This window comes from Choristoneura fumiferana, chromosome 18 (assembly GCF_025370935.1).
Source record: "Choristoneura fumiferana chromosome 18, NRCan_CFum_1, whole genome shotgun sequence".
NCBI lineage: Eukaryota > Metazoa > Arthropoda > Insecta > Lepidoptera > Tortricidae > Choristoneura > Choristoneura fumiferana.
Genome location: NC_133489.1, coordinates 3,413,179 through 3,430,838, shown reverse-complemented (window position 1 = coordinate 3,430,838; position 17,660 = coordinate 3,413,179). Strand labels below are relative to the sequence as shown.

Sequence of the window (17,660 nt, the reverse complement as noted above, 5' to 3'; positions counted from 1 at the left end):
TGTGGGTCACCTGATGTAAGTACAGTCAGCAAGATTGTTTTTTATTAATATTGGCTTTCTAACAAAAACTTTTGTTATGAGAATTTAATTAGTTTCACCTATCCAGATGTTTGGTAACTAAATCAGGTGCTGTTACGAACGACCCTAATGTAGGATAATGGTTGATATGATAACTAATGGCCAATTTTTAATAATTTTCCATAACAAATCTTACAAGTTTTTGACCTACTCCTTAAATTGGGTAGGTTAGAGCTTGTGTCACAATGCAAGTATAATCAACAAAAAGCTTTTAAAAAATAGAATCTCCAGGACAAACTACTATAAAATGTTTACAACACAACAATGTGATCTCAATTCGATTTGGATCGCATAACGCGTGTAAATTTTCTTTATCTGTGGTAAGAAAAAAACGTCAGTGTCACTTTTCTCACGTCAGCGGCTGTTTATTTCATCCAAATCACTCCAATTTTCCTAAATTCACCTTTATCCAGCAGTAAAATTCAATAATAATGTCCGACAATGACGACGATTACATGTGCGAAGAAGAAGAGGATTATGGTTTGGTGAGTTCCGTACTTATTTTGATCTCCGAACTTCGCTGTACGCAATGACATTTACACTGCACTTTGTTTTTCTGTTAGGATTCCAAGCTTTCAAGGAAACTGCGTTTAAATTATTGAAGTTGTAGACTGTTATATTTGCAAAAATAGCCCTCAAATTTTATGTAGAAGATTACTTTGCACCGCCTACAAAACTTAACCTATAAATCGTTGCACTGGACCAATAAACTACTGGATAGTTTTTGAAGATAGTTGAAGATGTTTTCATCACATTTATTAACGGTTACTTGCACCAAAACAGATTTTTTATCCTTTTATTTTCTATTTTTAATAGATAAATGTTTTGAATTAGAACATTAGTGAAAATTTTATTTTAGTGCCTGTATATAAATAGTATTGTAAACATTGTTAACATTATGTAGCAATAGCAATATTAGATATAGCAGATTTTCAACAAAAATATTGAAAATATTTGTTTCATAAATTATGTAGGATATAAAAGTTGTCATAAGTTTTTCAAATTGTCTTTCTCATTCAAGTGGTTCTTGAGACCATGGGGATCTACAGACTAAATAAATCAAACATAAAAATTAAAATGGATTTATAGGTATGAATGAATGTTGAAGCAAACATTTTTTAGGTATTCGCAGATCATGTTAAGGAAGTGCTAGGGATTCCACTATTGAAAAATATTGAGAAAAGCTGTTGTAAACATATTGATATCTTACTAGAGCCTATATTTTTGATATATATTTTTTCTATTCAGTATCTACTTGTAATATTAATATACCCAAACACATTCCTATTCCTTCTCCTCCTCCTAGATATAACAAATTGTTTTGGTTGACTTTTTCAAGGTCCTAAATTATTATTATTTTTGTCCATACCCCCACTTATCTGATCACCCTTATTCAAGCATAACTAGAAGCCACCATTCTCATAACAGTTTCTGTTTGTAATATTTATGTAATAATTGTAATACCTACATTTCTAACTATAATTGATTGAATCAGATACTATTTTGCAAAGGTGGATATTAATAAAGTAAATATTTTTACGTAGCTCCTTTGTTACCAAATCGTAAAACCGTGTCAGATTTGGGATCAGAGAAGCATGATAAAACATTGAATTGTGTATGTACTGATGCTGAAGAAGTTCTTTGACCTTGATTTTATTCAAATCATATCTTCCTCAGGAATATTCAGAAGATAGTAACTCAGAGCCAGATGTTGATCTGGAGAACCAGTACTACAACAGCAAAGCTCTCAAGGAAGATGAGCCCAAGGCTGCGCTGCTCAGCTTCCAGAAGGTCCTGGAGCTGGAGGGGGGGGACAAGGGGGAGTGGGGTTTCAAGGCACTCAAGCAGATGATTAAGATTAACTTTAAACTGGTATGACGAGGTTCCTTACTGCAGTAGGTGTATAAGAGCTTCTTAAAAGTTTTGTACACTTGTTTTGTGGTATTTTTTTTTATATAGGTATTTTATAGGTTTTTCGAAATTCATGTGCGGAATTACATTTGTAATTTACCATGAGCTTTGCGATGAAGGAAAACATCGTGAGGAAACCTGCAAAACCTGCAAAGCAATTCAATGTTGCATGTGAAGTTCTCAATCCACACTGGGCCCGCGTGGGAATTATGGCCCAAGCCCTCTCATTCTGAGAGGAGGCCTGTGCCGAGCAGTGGGACGTATATAGGCTGGGATGGGAATCTTCAGCATAGGTATAGGCGCCGGTGCAAAGAATTTTACTTGCAGCCTTTGGTTTAAATGGTGATTATAATATATCTCTATGTTATTGTATGTTTTATTTTTCAGAGTAATTTTACTGAAATGATGTCCCGATACAAACAGCTGCTGACATACATCAAAAGTGCAGTCACCCGGAACCACTCGGAGAAGTCTATCAACTCTATTCTGGACTACATCTCTACTTCTAGGAATGTTAGTACATTTTGCTTCCTTATCTTAAAAAAGTATTTCTTGACAAAGTATACAACACTGATTGAGCAATTCATGTTGGATCACTGCTATGAGTTACTGCAGTTCCTTTGTTAAAATTGAATTGAAAGAAAGAAGGAAATGAATAAAAAATATATAAACTGTCACAAAATGGCCCTAACATAGTATAATGCTGGCTGGTCTTCAGTTAGGACAGTTTGTTATACATTTAACATACAAAACAAACAGTGAAACCAACATTTGTATTGCTTTCAAAAACAAAATCTGTCAAAGTCTTAACATCAGGTGAGAGGGGGTCATTCATTTCATTCATTCAAAGTATGCAAAATTAAAACAGTTCATCTGAATGTGTTATTTTTTTTTTATTCGACTTGATGGCAAACAAGCAAGTGAACCTCCTGATGGTAAGAGATCACCACCGCCCATAAACATCTGCAACACCAGGGGTATTGCAGATGCGGTGCCAACCTAGAGGCCTAAGATGACATGAAATAACAAGCACCAGAGTATCTTTTAAGTTGCCACGGAAAAATAGATAAATTCGCGGAAGGCGTCATACAGCGAAAATTTTCGCAGTGGTACACACAGGCCACACTGTCATATCATAAATCATAATGTTACCCATTCAAATGGTGACCAGCTCAAAAATTCTAGGTAATGGGTTCCGACTGTTGAACTTCAAATTATATAGCTACTTGACAGGGTTCTAGACCACTAGACATATTTTCTTCCTTTTAGTTTAGGCAGTCGGGTTTTTTTTACCCAATTGATGAACATAGATGCATAGTATACAGTACCTACTTATAGTACTAATAAATAGTATACTGAATTACCTACTGACCATGCAGTGCATAGCAGAGGCAGTTTTTTTGTAATTATGTATTTAATTGTTTGCAATTATTCAACTAAATGTTTATACTTCTACATATTTAAAGTTAGACTCTCCTGTCAAAAGGTAAAGCTTAATTTTCAGATGGAATTGCTACAAGACTTTTACGAGACGACACTGGAAGCGCTCAAAGATGCAAAAAACGACCGTCTCTGGTTCAAAACAAACACGAAGCTCGGCAAGCTTTACTACGACCGGGGCGACTTTAATAAGCTGGCCAAGATCCTCAAACAGCTGCATCAGAGCTGTCAGGTAAGAACGACTGCTAGGCGTGCATTGAAGAGTAGGGTAGGGTAGGGTAGGCAGCGCTAGTGCTGGTGGCGCGCTGCTGCACACCAAACTACCAACTGTCTACCCTGGAGTCGACCCGACGCAGCACGGCAGCCACTGGGCGTGTTTATTACCTTACCAACTGACAACTGGCCATGAACAATACAAATATTCTTTATTGCTTGCTTTGCACGCGTAAACTATTCGCTCTGGTAGTTACAGTTGAAATTCCGGGATTTTATAAAGTTCCTCTGGGAATTCCCAAAATGTATATTGTGGTCTTCATTCATGTTGTGTTAAGAACAACTGTACAATAACCCCAGCGGTTGAAATTTCAAGATTTTATTTAAATTTGAAAAAATTTTGAATGGTAGTTAGTATATCAAATTTACAAGGAAAATTATAGCGGCTAAGATTGCTTGAGAATTATTAGTAGTTCAAGAGTAAAGCAGCCTAAGGTATAAAACATACCAAAACTTGGAAGATTCCGTACACAATACGAAATCCTTAGAAAAATATTACTTGATTTTTTCGTAATGGCTATGGAACCCTATCTTGGGCGTGTCCGACACGCTCTTGGCCGGTTTTTCTTTCGTTATTATTACTTTTTTGCGAATAATTCGTTTATCGCTATCCAGCAGGAACATGTCATTTTTTTAGGATAAATATACCAAGTTGTTTTTTAAAAACTACCACACATTCAGCTATTTTAGCATAAGAGTAACTAACGTCACACACAGACAAAATTTTCCATTTATAATATTTGTAGGATTTTATTATAGCGGACGAAATTTAATTACTTGGTAGTTTTATTAATTATTTCAGTTATAATCATCGGTTGGCTCAAGATTCTAGAAATTTAATAATTAATTAATTTAATATTTTATTTAACAAAATTATGTTAGTTTGGCACACATCTTTACTTCCTAAAATGGAGATACTGATTTTTCTTATTATGAGAGGGAGTAAAACGAGCAAGCGGGTGATCTGATGGGAAATGATCATCACCACCCATGAATACCAACAACTCAAGGAGAGTCACTGATCTGTTACCAACCTCTAAAGGAAGTGTAAACTTGTCTTTTTCAGACTGACGACGGCGAAGACGACCTTAAGAAGGGCACGCAGCTTCTAGAAATATACGCGCTAGAGATACAAATGTATACGGCGCAGAAAAATAACAAAAAGCTAAAGGCTCTCTATGAACAGTCGCTACATATCAAGTCCGCCATACCGCATCCACTCATCATGGGAGTTATTAGAGGTATTGTAACTTATAATACACACACACGCACACACGATCGCGTTGGACTGAGGTCTGTCTAGGGGCCCAGTCTGAAAATCAGCTCTGGACCTCGATGTCCAGCACATGCTGAGACTGGGGCCCATTGTCACACTACACTGGGTCCTACGTATAAGGGCTTAAGTGTAAAATCGGTACCTTGCAGGACGGGCTTTCAAAGTCAAAAACTGTCGTAACTCAGAGATGGTGTATCCGAGACTTCTAAAATTTGCCACACTAGCTAATAGTACTCTGTCCTTCAATCACAAAGAATAAATTTTAATAAAATATTTCTTCATTAAAAGTTATTGTACATACGCCCATATACGTGAATTTCCGGGAAATAAACTTGTGTACACAAAGACAGTAAAAAGATCTATGTGGTACTTTGGCTCATATACGCGTACAACCTTAAAATCTTTGGTAAAAAATACGTTACCCAAGATACTTGGGGAAATAAAAAAAAGGAATACAATCACATTACGATGTAGCATTGAAGTAGCCGCGTTCCGCTTGACGTACAAGTACCTAAAAATGACAGTTATGCCCACAGATTTAAAAAAAAACACCCGGGAGGTACCGCGTAAAAGTATCAAACATACGTTTAGCCCTTTTACGTTAAAATTGCATATAGTTTGGCGGTTTTACTTCAATGATAACTCGAAAAATAATTGAATAACAATGTTTTATTAATCCACTATCTAAATATATATAGTTTATAGATACCTATAACGCACAAAACCCAAAATTGAAAAAAAATCACTTTGGCCCTTATACATAGGACCCATCGATTTATAATTAATGGTATAAATAATTAAATCAAATAATTTAATAGTATAAAAATGCCGTACGGTCTAAGCACCTCAAGTACTCAGCTTTGGAGCCAACGTATGACTTCGTGCCTTTTGCGGTCGAGACGGCTGGTCCTTGGGGGGGCTGAGGATCTTTGGTGTGGGAGCTGGGCCGTAGGCTACGGGACAGGGGTTGCGACCCCCGCTCCGGGTCGTACCTGGTTCAGTAGGTGGCGCTGGCCAATGGCGGCTGGCATTATGGGCACCTTTGAGCCGGGTACGACGCGGAATGGTGGTTTTTAGGTTTAGGTTGATTTTATTTTGTTTATTTTTATTGTATTGTAGTGATTTTTTTATTTTTGTATTTGAATAAAGATATTTTTTTATAGTATAAATAATTAATGTTCAGTTTTTTAATTTAAAAACTTTTTTATCATTTTTTTTTTTCTGTTTACTTTTTTTAATAAAGATTTTTGAATTCGAATTTAAAAAGTTGATCGACCCATAATTCGGTTTCGTTCGGTGTCGCAGAATGCGGCGGCAAAATGCACCTGCGCGAGGGCGAGTTCGAGAAGGCGCACACGGACTTCTTCGAGGCGTTCAAGAACTACGACGAGTCCGGGTCGCCGCGACGCACCACCTGCCTCAAGTACCTCGTGCTCGCCAACATGTGAGCGCCCCGCACACGCATCACTCTTTAGCCCGGGACCGGGAATACACCACCACCACCACCACCACCACAGCGTGCAAAAACGGAATACTTTCGACTGCCGTAATTATTGTTAAGCCGAGTTTAGAATTGCAAGAAAAGTCGTGCAAGTTGCACTACATTGCGAGGCCATAAAGCCAACGACTTTAGTCATAACTTTTGGGCGAAACCGTACATTGAAATACAAACTGAACATAGATGCACAGCAGAAAAATAGACCATCACTGGGAATCAACAGGTCCTCGGTAATCCGTACCGGCTATACCGCTACACCACTGATGGTCAAAATCACCATCAGTGACCATCAGTGGTGTAGCGGTATAGCACGCGGTACGGATTACCGAGGACCTGGGTTCGATTCCAGTGATGGTCTTTTTTCTGTTTTTTCTGTGCATCTATGTTTCAGTTTGTATTTTCATTTCGGTTTTACGGATGACCGTAAAAGTAAAAATTGGAATTGAAATAAAAAATACAAAAAGATTCCAAAAACCAATCTTGAAACCGTACATTTTTCATAATTTTTTAAATGGTCATCCTGTAGGACTCTATGGGTTAGGTTAGGTTTCATCATCATCATCATCCCAGCCTATATACGTCCCACTGCTGGGCACAGGCCTCCTCTCAGCATGAGAGGGCTTAGGGGCCCAGTGCGGATTGGGAACTTCACACATACCATTGAATTACTTCACAGGTGTGTGCAGGTTTCCTCACGATGTTTTCCTTCACCGTAAAGCTCGTGGTAAATTTCAAATTATAGTCGTGGTGGCCTAGTGGTTTGACCTATCGCCTCAAGCAGAGGTTCGTGGGTTCAAACCCCGGCCCGCACCTCTGAGTTTTTCGAAAATTCATATGCGAAATTACATTTGAGGTTAGGTTTGTTTTATAACAATTCTGAAAAATAAACGGTTTCAGAGAAAAAAAGAGTTATGTCAAACAATACATTACGGCTAACAATTTTCTACCAGTCAATATAGACCCTGCGAAAATATCTGGCACGTCCTACGGGCCCTAGAAATAGAGTCGTATCAGATATTTATGAATGCTTGTGTGACGTACCGCCAGCTACTTGTACGAAAATGTGCGAGCTGCACAGGCATAATGTATTTTACAATCATACTGTCTTTGACGCGGAGCAGAAATGTGGAAAATTGACCAAAGATATTAATCCTACTGATGTTATAAATGTGAAAGTTTATGATGAGTATGTTTGTGTGTATGTGTGTTTGCGTGCGTGCCTGTGTGTGTGTGTGTGTGTGTGTTTGTTCTAGGCTAAAATGGTTTGGAACCAACTGGTGGTCTATGGAGGAAACAAAACCGTGTCCAACAATGGATGTACTCCGGCTATTTGACGACCGGATGGCTAAGTGGTTAGAGAACCTGACTATGAAGCTTGAGGTCCTGGGTTCGAATCCCGGCCGGGGCAGATATTTGTGTGAATAACACGAATGTTTGTTCTCGGGTCTTGGATGTTTAATATGTATTTAAGTATGTATTTATCTATATAAGTATTTTTATCCGTTGCCTAGTATCCATAGTACAAGCTTTGCTTAGTTTGGGACTAGGTCAATTGGTGTCAAGTGTCCCATGATATTTATTTATTTATTTATAATATAGTCTACAAATGACATGTTGTTGTTTCAGGTTAATGAAATCCGGAATAAACCCCTTCGACTCCCAAGAAGCGAAGCCCTACAAGAACGACCCGGAGATCCTCGCGATGACCAACCTCGTAATGGCTTACCAGAATAACGACATCAACGAATTCGAGTCCATACTCAAACACAACAGAAACAACATAATGGACGATCCCTTCATCAGAGAGCACATAGAAGACTTGCTAAGGAACATAAGGACGCAAGTGCTGATTAAATTGATCGGTCCCTACACTAGGATCCATATACCGTTCATATCGAAAGAGTTGAATATAGATGAGAAAGAGGTGGAGAATTTATTAGTCACTTGTATTTTGGATAAGTAAGTAATAAGTTTATTTTTAATATTTTAATCTGCCTGCTCAAACAGGTTTGCGGGGCGGTATACACGATAATCCTTAAAAACAAACAAATATTTAAGAATTTCTTCCACAATGAGGGTTTTTGACGGGCGAAATTCATGATTGGTTTTTTGGAGTCTTTTTGTATTTTTTATTTCAACTCCAAATTTGTTACTTTTACGAGTATCCCGTGAAACCATATCGGCATATTATATATTTTATCGTGAAAGGCGAAATCCAGTGTCTATTATCTATATACGTACCTACTAATCCATGGTTTCCCCACAGCACGATAAGCGGTCGCATCGACCAAGTAAACTCAGTCCTGGAGCTGACGTCGGGCGCGCGCGGCGCGGCGCGCTACTCCGCGCTGGACAAGTGGACGGCGCAGCTGTCCTGCTTGCACCAAGCACTCGTCAACAAGATGGCGTAGCGCGGACCCGCCACGCGCTGGACAACATTTGCTATCACAGAAGGAAAATCTACGAGCGTTGAGCATGTTTAACAAAATTAAAATAAATCCACGGGTTCTGTTTTGATGGAAACGCAGATTTAAATGAATCAAAGTTTTTGTGACTAGTTGGCGCTAGTATCGACAGTTTGACGATTTCGACATTTGCGTCACGTTTGTCATTGGTTAATAACAAGGCGTTTAAAAAAAAGTATACCCTTTTTTTAAATATTGGAAAAAATATGGTTTTTCCTACTCAGAATCAAGAGCACAATCGATTCCGATCGTCTAAAAAAAAATGTCCCCATTTTTTCATTTTTATGAGTCAGTTTTGTCACGCCCATATTGAGTGTTTTTTTTAGACTATCCGAATTGACTGTGCTCTTGATTCTAAGTAGGAAAATCCATATTTTGTTTTCAAAATTTCAAAAAAATATTTTTTTTAACGCCAATCACGGACAAGACTGTAACGTCAGACGGACCTCGCGATTCTAACGCCATCTAGCCACATTTCTCCTGTCAATAAACCTTGATTGTATCTACCCGTTCAAACGCAGCTTTTAATGAATTGTTTCGACCCATTCATGTATGCTCAAAAGAAAATAGAGGTCGCTTGGGTTTCATCGGCAATACGAAAAATATGATTTTACTCAAACGCATTGAATCCAATAGGTAATTTGGAAAAGAAATTTCATAAAACACATCCATGAAGCTCCATTTGGTCCTATTTTGTTTTGAGTAGTAGCCGTAGGCAAGTTCTGCAAGTATAAAAGGGCACGGTTCGCGGGTATCACGAAATAAATTCTGAATACGTCGGCTAGTGGTTGGTTAAGTTTAACCAAATAAACTTGTGGAAGTATTTTTTTTAAACGCAAAGGATTTATGAGTATTTATTTTGTGATACCTTATTTTTTGTATGATGGTCTTTTAAAGCACGCCATTCTACACTAGTAGAGTTGGAACTGGTGAGAGTTAAGTTCTAACCGTTTTATTCAAACCTGCTTATTAAGTCAAATTGGTCTGATTTTACCTTTTTACAGCCGACGTCATAAATAAGTGATCATTTGTGTACCTTGTCGCTTTCAGTCATTACACAATTCCGTATGACTTTTCAAACATGACGTTAAAGTGACAAGGTACAAAAGTGGTCACTTATTTATGACGTTGACTGTACTATGATCGCTACAGCAGCAATACTAAACGTAAATATATATTTTTTGTGAAAACTGGATAGCGTCATATTAATGATCCTTAGATGTTTTTGACGTGTAAAAGTCAAAATCGAATGTATTACCAAAATTTTGGTTATCTGTTAATTTCATGTGATTTATACTATGTACAGGATATGTACAGTCGACTCGAGGAAAATGAATCACTTGAAAGTGGAACCAAGGTGAAACTTTTTCATAATAAATTTCGCTGTGATTTCTTTGGCAAATAGAATGTATGGGACGTCAACATGACAAAGTAGCACAAAGGTGCCCTGGTATGTGATTCAGTTTGCTCAGCTGTACAACCGGGAAATACCAAATACTGAACAACTTATTACAACAGCCAATCACGTTTCAAGAAGATCAATAAAATATGCCGCAGCACGTACTAATGCTCCATAATGTAGTTTTTATTATGCTGCAGTTGAAATATGCTTATGCTTTTTGTAACTGAATAAATGTTTGTAAAAATCGAGTTAAAGTATGTACTAGCTTTTCTTTGACGATCAGCATTTCTTCTAACCTGTGTCCGGAAACTAACAACTTTTTAACAGTTTTACACCAAATACCAAGCTCCAAGTTAAAATCCTCGCGTGGCACTCAGATGATGTCAAACAACTGGCAAACATGGCGCGTGCAAAATGACAGATGCAACAAGCAAAAATATTTACAAAGTGTCCGAATCCGAATATGTTTTAGGTGACGCTCCGTCAAATAAAATGCTTACGTGCAAATACAGTAGGTGCATGATGTGCACAAATCAACTATTTAACTTATTTACTTTCTATTTTCCCCTAAATGATGGCTTCCTGACAGGCGGAATATCGCTAGATGGCGCTTATTTACTTTCTATTTTCCCCTAGCTAAATGATGGCTTCCTGACAGGCGGAATATCGCTAGATGGCGTTAATATCGTGAGGTCAGTTTGATGTTAGTTTTTTGGTTTTGCTTGCGATTGACTCATTTAGTTATTCACAAACGTGCCCAAAAAAAAGTTGTCATACACGGACCGGACCTCCGTCACTAACACCAACGAGCCTCGTCACAGAAACCGTCAAATCTCAATTGTAAAATTGCACATTGATGAATGATCTGGTTGAAGAAGCTGCGTCGACAGACTGTTATTTTTTACAGTATATTTAACGGTTTCAGTGAAGATTTCACAGTTGCTTTTGACCTAAAAAGTCAGTATGATCTCGCCTCCTGTTTGTGACACTGTTTTGCGTCAATGAGGGCTACTATTTTCGCGCTCACCAGTTGGCGCCACTGTAGACAAAGGTTCTGCCTGAAATATAGTGGTTAGTTTGTTATTACGTGCGTGAAAACAAAATTTACATTTATATCATATTTAATACCATAAAGCCGTTTTGTTCGAAAAAAAAGGAGGACAAAGGTTTCCGAAAGACAAAACTGTCTCAAAACACAGACATATTCATTGCCCCGTAACGCATATGTGCCATAATTAATTTCAGGTATTGCCAAATATAAAAATAATAGGTATTCTCAAAATTATTCTAATTATAAATAAACCCGGGTAGCTCACCCAAAACTGACATTTGACATTTCGGAGACCTCTCGCTACACTAGCGCCTTCATTGATTCATATGCGATAGCCCTCATTCCTTTGTTAATGCTACTCATTCAGCAATAATATTTCTAAGCTTTTTTATAAAATAAAATACTTAATTTAATAGGAAGCACCTTTGTGAACGACCGTGTACCTAATGTTATCACTAGCTTAAGTCGATGAGCGTGTTTTGAAACTCGTCACTAGTGCTGCTGTATTGTCTGCGAGCAAATGCAGAAGGCCTACTCCGAAACAAGAAACTCGAAGTTCGTATCGTGCCGTCTCTCTCGCTCGCGTATTAAATAGTATAAGTGTCAGAGGGACCACACGAGACGAACTTCGAGTTTCGGGTTTCGTAGTAGCCCTGCAGGCTCTATACTACGAAGTGCAAAATTCGAACTTCGTATCTTGCCGTCCCGCTAACACTAATATTATTTTATACGAGTGTGAGAGAGACGGTACGATACGAACTTTGACTTTCAAATGTCGCACAACTGTATCTACTGTGCCACTTTTCGCAATATTTTCCTATGAACAAAAAATATAAATAAATACTTTTGAAATCTACTTTGTTTGTTTTATCATTAATTTATTTTTGCAAGTTAGAAACTTATTTCACTAACTTTTAACTACAGACGTAAGTAACAAGTTATTATAAATTAGACTTATGTTAAAATTAATTCTTATTATAATGATTATCGACGTAAAATTGCGTAACTATTGTAATCTAATTGTTACATGGCTCAATAAAAAAAAACCTCACTAGGTATCCTAAATCAATAGTAATCGATACTACAGAATAAGTTATAGTCCGATACGTCAACAAAATTGATTTTAGAAATATTATATTATTTTATTATTGTGTTATAACACATATACAAAATTTTTAAAAAATACTACTAGTATCTAATCTACTTACTATTTAGAAATCCTATCCTCATATTAAAAATGTGATAGTTTGTGAACAAACGGGACTTATCACGCTAAAACACACGAGTAATACTCGACGTTTCAACCACATTACAGTGGCCGTGGTCACGAGTAGACTGAAGGAATTGTTCCTGATTCGTCGCATTTTCAATATCACATGATACTATGCAATTACCGTGACTCTACTTTTGTATTTAATATTTAAAACGAAATATTTACAATATCAACAATTTCAAATAAAGACACGTCAGTAAAAATTATGATGCACACACATACAAATTAAATTAATATACAGAGCCTATTTACACAATCTAAAATACGACGAATCAGGAATCCGACGACGCGGGAACACGACGAATCAGGAACAATTCGACTGAAGTGTAGGGTGTCAAGTCTGCCTAGCAGCGAGAGCGCGCTTTTTAACCCCCGACGCAAAAAGAGGGGTGTTATAAATTTGACCGCTATGTGTGTCTGTCTGTCTGTTTGTGGCACCGTAGTTCTTAAACGGGTGAACCGATTTGAATGCGGTTTTTTTATTTGAAAGCAGGTTGGTTCTTAGACATGTTTCATCAAAATCGGTTCAGCCGTTTTTTAAGATATTGAACTTTGAAGTGACAAAGTCGGGGGTTTTCCAACTACATTTGAGGGCCAGATTTTTTGCCGCTAAGTATATTTATTTTGACACGCAAATAAGGTAGTTAAAATAAAACCTTCCACGTGCGTGTCGGTCCGGTGCAGGGTTCCGCAGTAATACGCGGCAAGTATTAACTTGTAAAGACCATTAATAAAGCTGTGATAGTTTTCCTTTTAAATTTATTATACTTTATACTATTATACTAAAGTATAATATTGTGTTGCCAGAGGCTAGTGTATTTTGGCGTTATTCGGTCAGTATGACAGCATGAATCCTCGTCACGATAAAATGTTATATTTCCAGTGTTTCCAAACAAACAGTTATATTTCCCGCACTTTTCAGCTAAAATGTTTGGACGAGTAACTGACCAACGGCAGTTAGTAGTTAAATTTTTGAGTCACGCCCATCTAAAGTCAATAGACCAATTTAAACATCTAAATTAGTAACACACATACTAAAGACAAATTATTTTTTTGTATTATTAAAATATGTATATTTCAATAGTATTTGGTTATCAAAATAAATTAATATTTTAACATAATATAAATAAAACTTGTTTTTGATTAATTCCCGCGTTTTTAAGGTTGACTGCGAATGGTTCATTCAACCTAATTCGTAATGCGTAAAACCGTTCCTAATTGTACTTAGATATAATTCTTTGGAAGAATTGGAAGGATCTTACTAAGACGAAAAGTACATACAATATTTTTTAACTAAATAAATCATCATATTGTTACATAAAAAAGTATTTTAAACGTGATTTTTATTACAGTAACCCATTTAGGAACCATTTAATGGACCCTAAAGTTTTGTAACATTTAACTCGAAGACACGAGTTTGGTTTGGAACATGCATCGTCGCTTTCCCGCCATTTAGTACATCACAATATAAATAAGGGCAGCTGTGGAGTGGAAAATTAGCGGCACTTTGTACTATTTTAGCTGCTGCGTTGCGTTACTTACTTTCATTTGATAACTGATCATAGGTGGTCGGTATTTGAAATACAAAATAAAGTGCCTTTTGTTTTGTAAAATTAACCAGTAACTACCAGAATGTCTCTAGTCAACGACAAGGAAAACCTTTACAATGGAATCAACAACGTGCATATCAAGGTAATTTCGATTGATTTAACCTTTCGGTCGGATAGTTGTTTCGTAACGTAAATAACATTTATTTTGTTTTAGTCGCCTGTTAAGAATAACGTGCTCGCAGCACAAAACGGAAACGTGAAAGAAGCAGAAACGATGGAAGTGGAGAAAGTGGAGCCCCAAGCAGGCTCTTCTTTCGACCCCCAGCTGGAGCCCCTGCTGCGCGAAAACCCGCGTAGATTCGTGGTATTCCCTATCCAATACCACGACATATGGCAGATGTACAAAAAGGCTGAAGCGTCCTTTTGGACCGTGGAGGAGGTCGATCTTTCAAAGGTAACCTCTTAAAATTTTAATTAATTGAATGTAACCGTTCATTATGGTCATTGTTAACGGAAATCATTCAAAATCGTACCAATATGACATCACTTCCACAAGAAGTGATATGTTTGTCACTTAAACTTGTTCGTTCTTGTTGGTCTACATGTCAACAATCAGCTGTTTCAAACCAATTGTAATTTTAGGACTTGGATGACTGGGAAAACCTGAAAGACAGTGAAAGGCACTTCATCAAGCATGTGCTGGCATTCTTTGCTGCTTCTGATGGCATTGTCAATGAGAACCTTGTGGAACGCTTCTCACAGGAGGTGCAGGTCACGGAAGCCAGGTTCTTCTATGGTTTCCAGATTGCTATGGAAAATGTACACTCTGAAATGTATTCTTTGTTGATTGACACATATATCAGGGATCCTAAAGAGAGGTAAGGATTCAAAACAATAAAACAATAGAAATGTGTATGTGGTATGTAATGTTCATTTCCACACACTAACAATATGGTTGATCAAATTTAATTTTATATGAGACTGCTTTGGATTTTTTGCCCAAATCTAAATGAAAAGAATTCATGTCACACATGTTAATAATAATAATTAACTTAGATAAACAACCCATTCCATTACATTGATAAATGCATGATATCATACAAGTATGCAAGTTCACAGGAATGTGAAACATCCTAAAATATGTATTAGCCAACAACAGCAATGCCTAAGGGAGTGGTTATTTTCCGTTGGAAAAAAATATTTTCCTGGTAAAACCAAGTTTTTATAAGGCATTATTTATTACAGAGACTTCCTCTTCAATGCGATAGAAACCCTGCCTTGCATTAAAAAGAAGGCTGACTGGGCACTCAATTGGATTGCTAGCAAAACTGCTACTTTTGGGGAAAGGATTGTGGCCTTTGCTGCTGTTGAGGGCATTTTCTTCTCTGGTAGCTTTGCTAGCATCTTCTGGTTGAAAAAGCGGGGACTCATGCCAGGCCTGACTTTCAGCAATGAGCTTATTTCCAGAGATGAGGTAAGTCCTAATCCTAATGTAAAATTTATGTTTTTCAGTAAAATGTAAGATACTAAAAATTGAATTAAATTCTTCATTTCAAATCTAACATTAAGTATATGAAAGTAGTAAATAAATATAACTATAAATCATTACATTGCTGAATAATAAAGTAAATTTCTAATCTGATATATCTATCAGAAGTAATGTAGATCTACAACCATATTTGTTTGCCCTTAGAATTTCAAAGTACCTATCAATATGGTTTTTGCAAAATAAGTTTGAATAATTCTACTTGTTTTCCCGTAAAATGCTAAGTTCTTGTTAAGGGCAAAAGCTACTTTTGAAATAGGTCACTTATCAATGAGTGGAGCGGTCACGTATTTGTTATCTTTATCTGAGACGGGTTAATAGTATAGTTGTCTGATAAGAAAGTTCTAGTTGAAAGCTGCTGGTAGATTAGCTATCAGCCTATCAGGTTTACCACAGTTATTTCAGTTAAATTATGAGTCATATTGGCGTGAACTTGCCATTATTTGCTTAACAAACACTACCATTATTTGTTGGACTTCATTGTTAGTTTTTGTAAAATTTCCATGGAATCATATAGGTAGCTATTCACAGAGAATAACAAACTACAACACAACTTAAACAAGTTTGCACTTGTTATGATTTAACTGTTTTGTTGTTTACTGGCTCACGCGCGTCGCCCCTATTTTAGATTTTTTCTCTAAAATCTTACTTTGGAACTTTGTCATGAGAATTACAAACAAATCACACATTATTATTTAATTACAAAGGACTATCTCAGGTTACTTAGGGCTTAGGGTTAAATAGGTGTCAATTGCTTTATTTTATTGTAAATAAATCTTTTTTAACACACAGGGCCTCCACACAGACTTTGCCTGCCTCATGTTCAAGCATTTAGTCCAGAAACCTAGCAAGGAGTGTGTCCTGAAGATCATCAAGGATGCTGTGGTTATTGAACAAGAATTCTTGACGGATGCCTTGCCCGTGAGACTACTTGGCATGAACTGTGAGCTCATGTCAGAGTACATTGAGTTTGTAGCTGACAGACTACTGATGGACTTGATTGGAGAAAAGGTAAGGATATTATAATGACTTTGATTCTCTACTCAATTTACTGTGCAGTGCATGTCGGATTGACTAAGCCCCCTTGGTACCAGGGGCTTAGGGTAGAGCTAACAGGGACCCATGATGCCTGAGGAAGTTAATGGAATTGAATATTATATAGATTGTACCAGTTATTTTTAACTTTTTTTTAAAGAGTTTTGTTTACAAAGATTCTGCCTAATTTATTGTGTTATGAAATACTCATTTTGCTTAAAAACATGTAATGTTTTGACGTCATCCACAGTGCTATAATACCAAGAACCCATTCGACTTCATGAACCTGATATCTTTGGAGGGCAAGACTAATTTCTTCGAGAAGAAGGTCGGCGAATACCAGAAGTGGGGAGTGATGGCGAGTCGCATGGATAATGTCTTCACACTGGATGCAGAATTCTAGAATTATTTAGTAATCAGCTCTACATTTCTACTCTCAAGTTTTTTTAGTTCACTAAAACCCCTTGAGCACAAGGACTGACAGTATTATTTATTCCAATAGTAGAAGTTTTGAAGGCACCAGTTGAATAATTGATCAAATTATATTCACCGGTGGAGCCGGCTAGGTTGTTAAAATATATTTTTCAGGAATTCCTATCTGACATCTCATAGAATAGTGGAAAATATTTATTATAAGTGACCTTAATTATAAGTACCTGCAAGGATTTAGAGAATATTATATAATAAAAGTATGTTAAGAGATTTAATTAAGATGAAGTTGCTGCATTTTGTAATATTTTTAAGAGCTTTTAACTTGTTAGGGTTAGACTACGGATAATTGCAATTTCTAAGCTTTGGCAAAAATGTGTGATAATAATGTAATAAAATTAAGTTTTATATTGACATTAATGGTAGTTTTTAT

The 17,660-nt window shown here is 36.8% G+C and overlaps 2 protein-coding genes and 1 long non-coding RNA gene across 4 annotated transcripts in view; all 3 read left to right on the top strand.

Moving 5' to 3' along the window:
• Positions 1-12,250, top strand: part of LOC141437817 (uncharacterized) — a 41,996-nt gene extending 29,746 nt beyond the window's left edge. Inside the window, exon 2 of the long non-coding RNA XR_012452425.1 lies at positions 10,933-12,250. This is a non-coding gene — a long non-coding RNA (uncharacterized lncRNA). The remainder of the gene's footprint in view (positions 1-10,932) is intronic.
• Positions 410-12,250, top strand: LOC141437810 (COP9 signalosome complex subunit 2). Of its 2 annotated transcripts, none has more exons than XM_074101331.1 (8): positions 410-563; positions 1,756-1,950; positions 2,377-2,502; positions 3,494-3,661; positions 4,769-4,943; positions 6,284-6,422; positions 8,103-8,435; positions 8,743-12,250. In XM_074101331.1, the coding sequence occupies exons 1-8, from the start codon at positions 510-512 to the stop codon at positions 8,885-8,887; spliced, it is 1,335 nt and encodes a 444-aa protein (XP_073957432.1). In that variant the 5' UTR covers positions 410-509; the 3' UTR covers positions 8,888-12,250. The 2 variants fall into 2 exon arrangements, with proteins under 2 accessions (XP_073957432.1, XP_073957431.1); XM_074101330.1 differs by having other exon boundaries at positions 3,476-3,661.
• Positions 12,251-14,130: 1,880 nt separating this feature from the next.
• On the top strand, positions 14,131-17,647 carry RnrS (ribonucleoside-diphosphate reductase subunit M2). The gene is made up of 6 exons (XM_074101334.1): positions 14,131-14,359; positions 14,432-14,671; positions 14,860-15,095; positions 15,463-15,691; positions 16,556-16,774; positions 17,049-17,647. Exons 1-6 carry the CDS (start codon positions 14,300-14,302, stop codon positions 17,199-17,201), a joined length of 1,137 nt encoding a protein of 378 aa, XP_073957435.1. The 5' UTR covers positions 14,131-14,299; the 3' UTR covers positions 17,202-17,647.
• Positions 17,648-17,660: the final 13 nt, after the last annotated feature.

What these genes read in the sequence shown, in the direction of transcription:
- RnrS (XM_074101334.1), top strand. Translation starts at nt 14,300, where the DNA reads ATGTCTCTAGTCAACGACAAGGAAAACCTTTACAATGGAATCAACAAC. An exon ending in AGCTTATTTCCAGAGATGAG is followed by an intron (nt 15,692 to 16,555) that starts GTAAGTCCTAAT and finishes TTTAACACACAG; the next exon opens with GGCCTCCACACAGACTTTGC. An exon ending in TGGACTTGATTGGAGAAAAG is followed by an intron (nt 16,775 to 17,048) that starts GTAAGGATATTA and finishes CGTCATCCACAG; the next exon opens with TGCTATAATACCAAGAACCC.
- LOC141437810 (XM_074101330.1), top strand. Translation starts at nt 510, where the DNA reads ATGTCCGACAATGACGACGATTACATGTGCGAAGAAGAAGAGGATTAT. An exon ending in TTAAGATTAACTTTAAACTG is followed by an intron (nt 1,951 to 2,376) that starts GTATGACGAGGT and finishes TTTATTTTTCAG; the next exon opens with AGTAATTTTACTGAAATGAT. An exon ending in AGCTGCATCAGAGCTGTCAG is followed by an intron (nt 3,662 to 4,768) that starts GTAAGAACGACT and finishes TGTCTTTTTCAG; the next exon opens with ACTGACGACGGCGAAGACGA.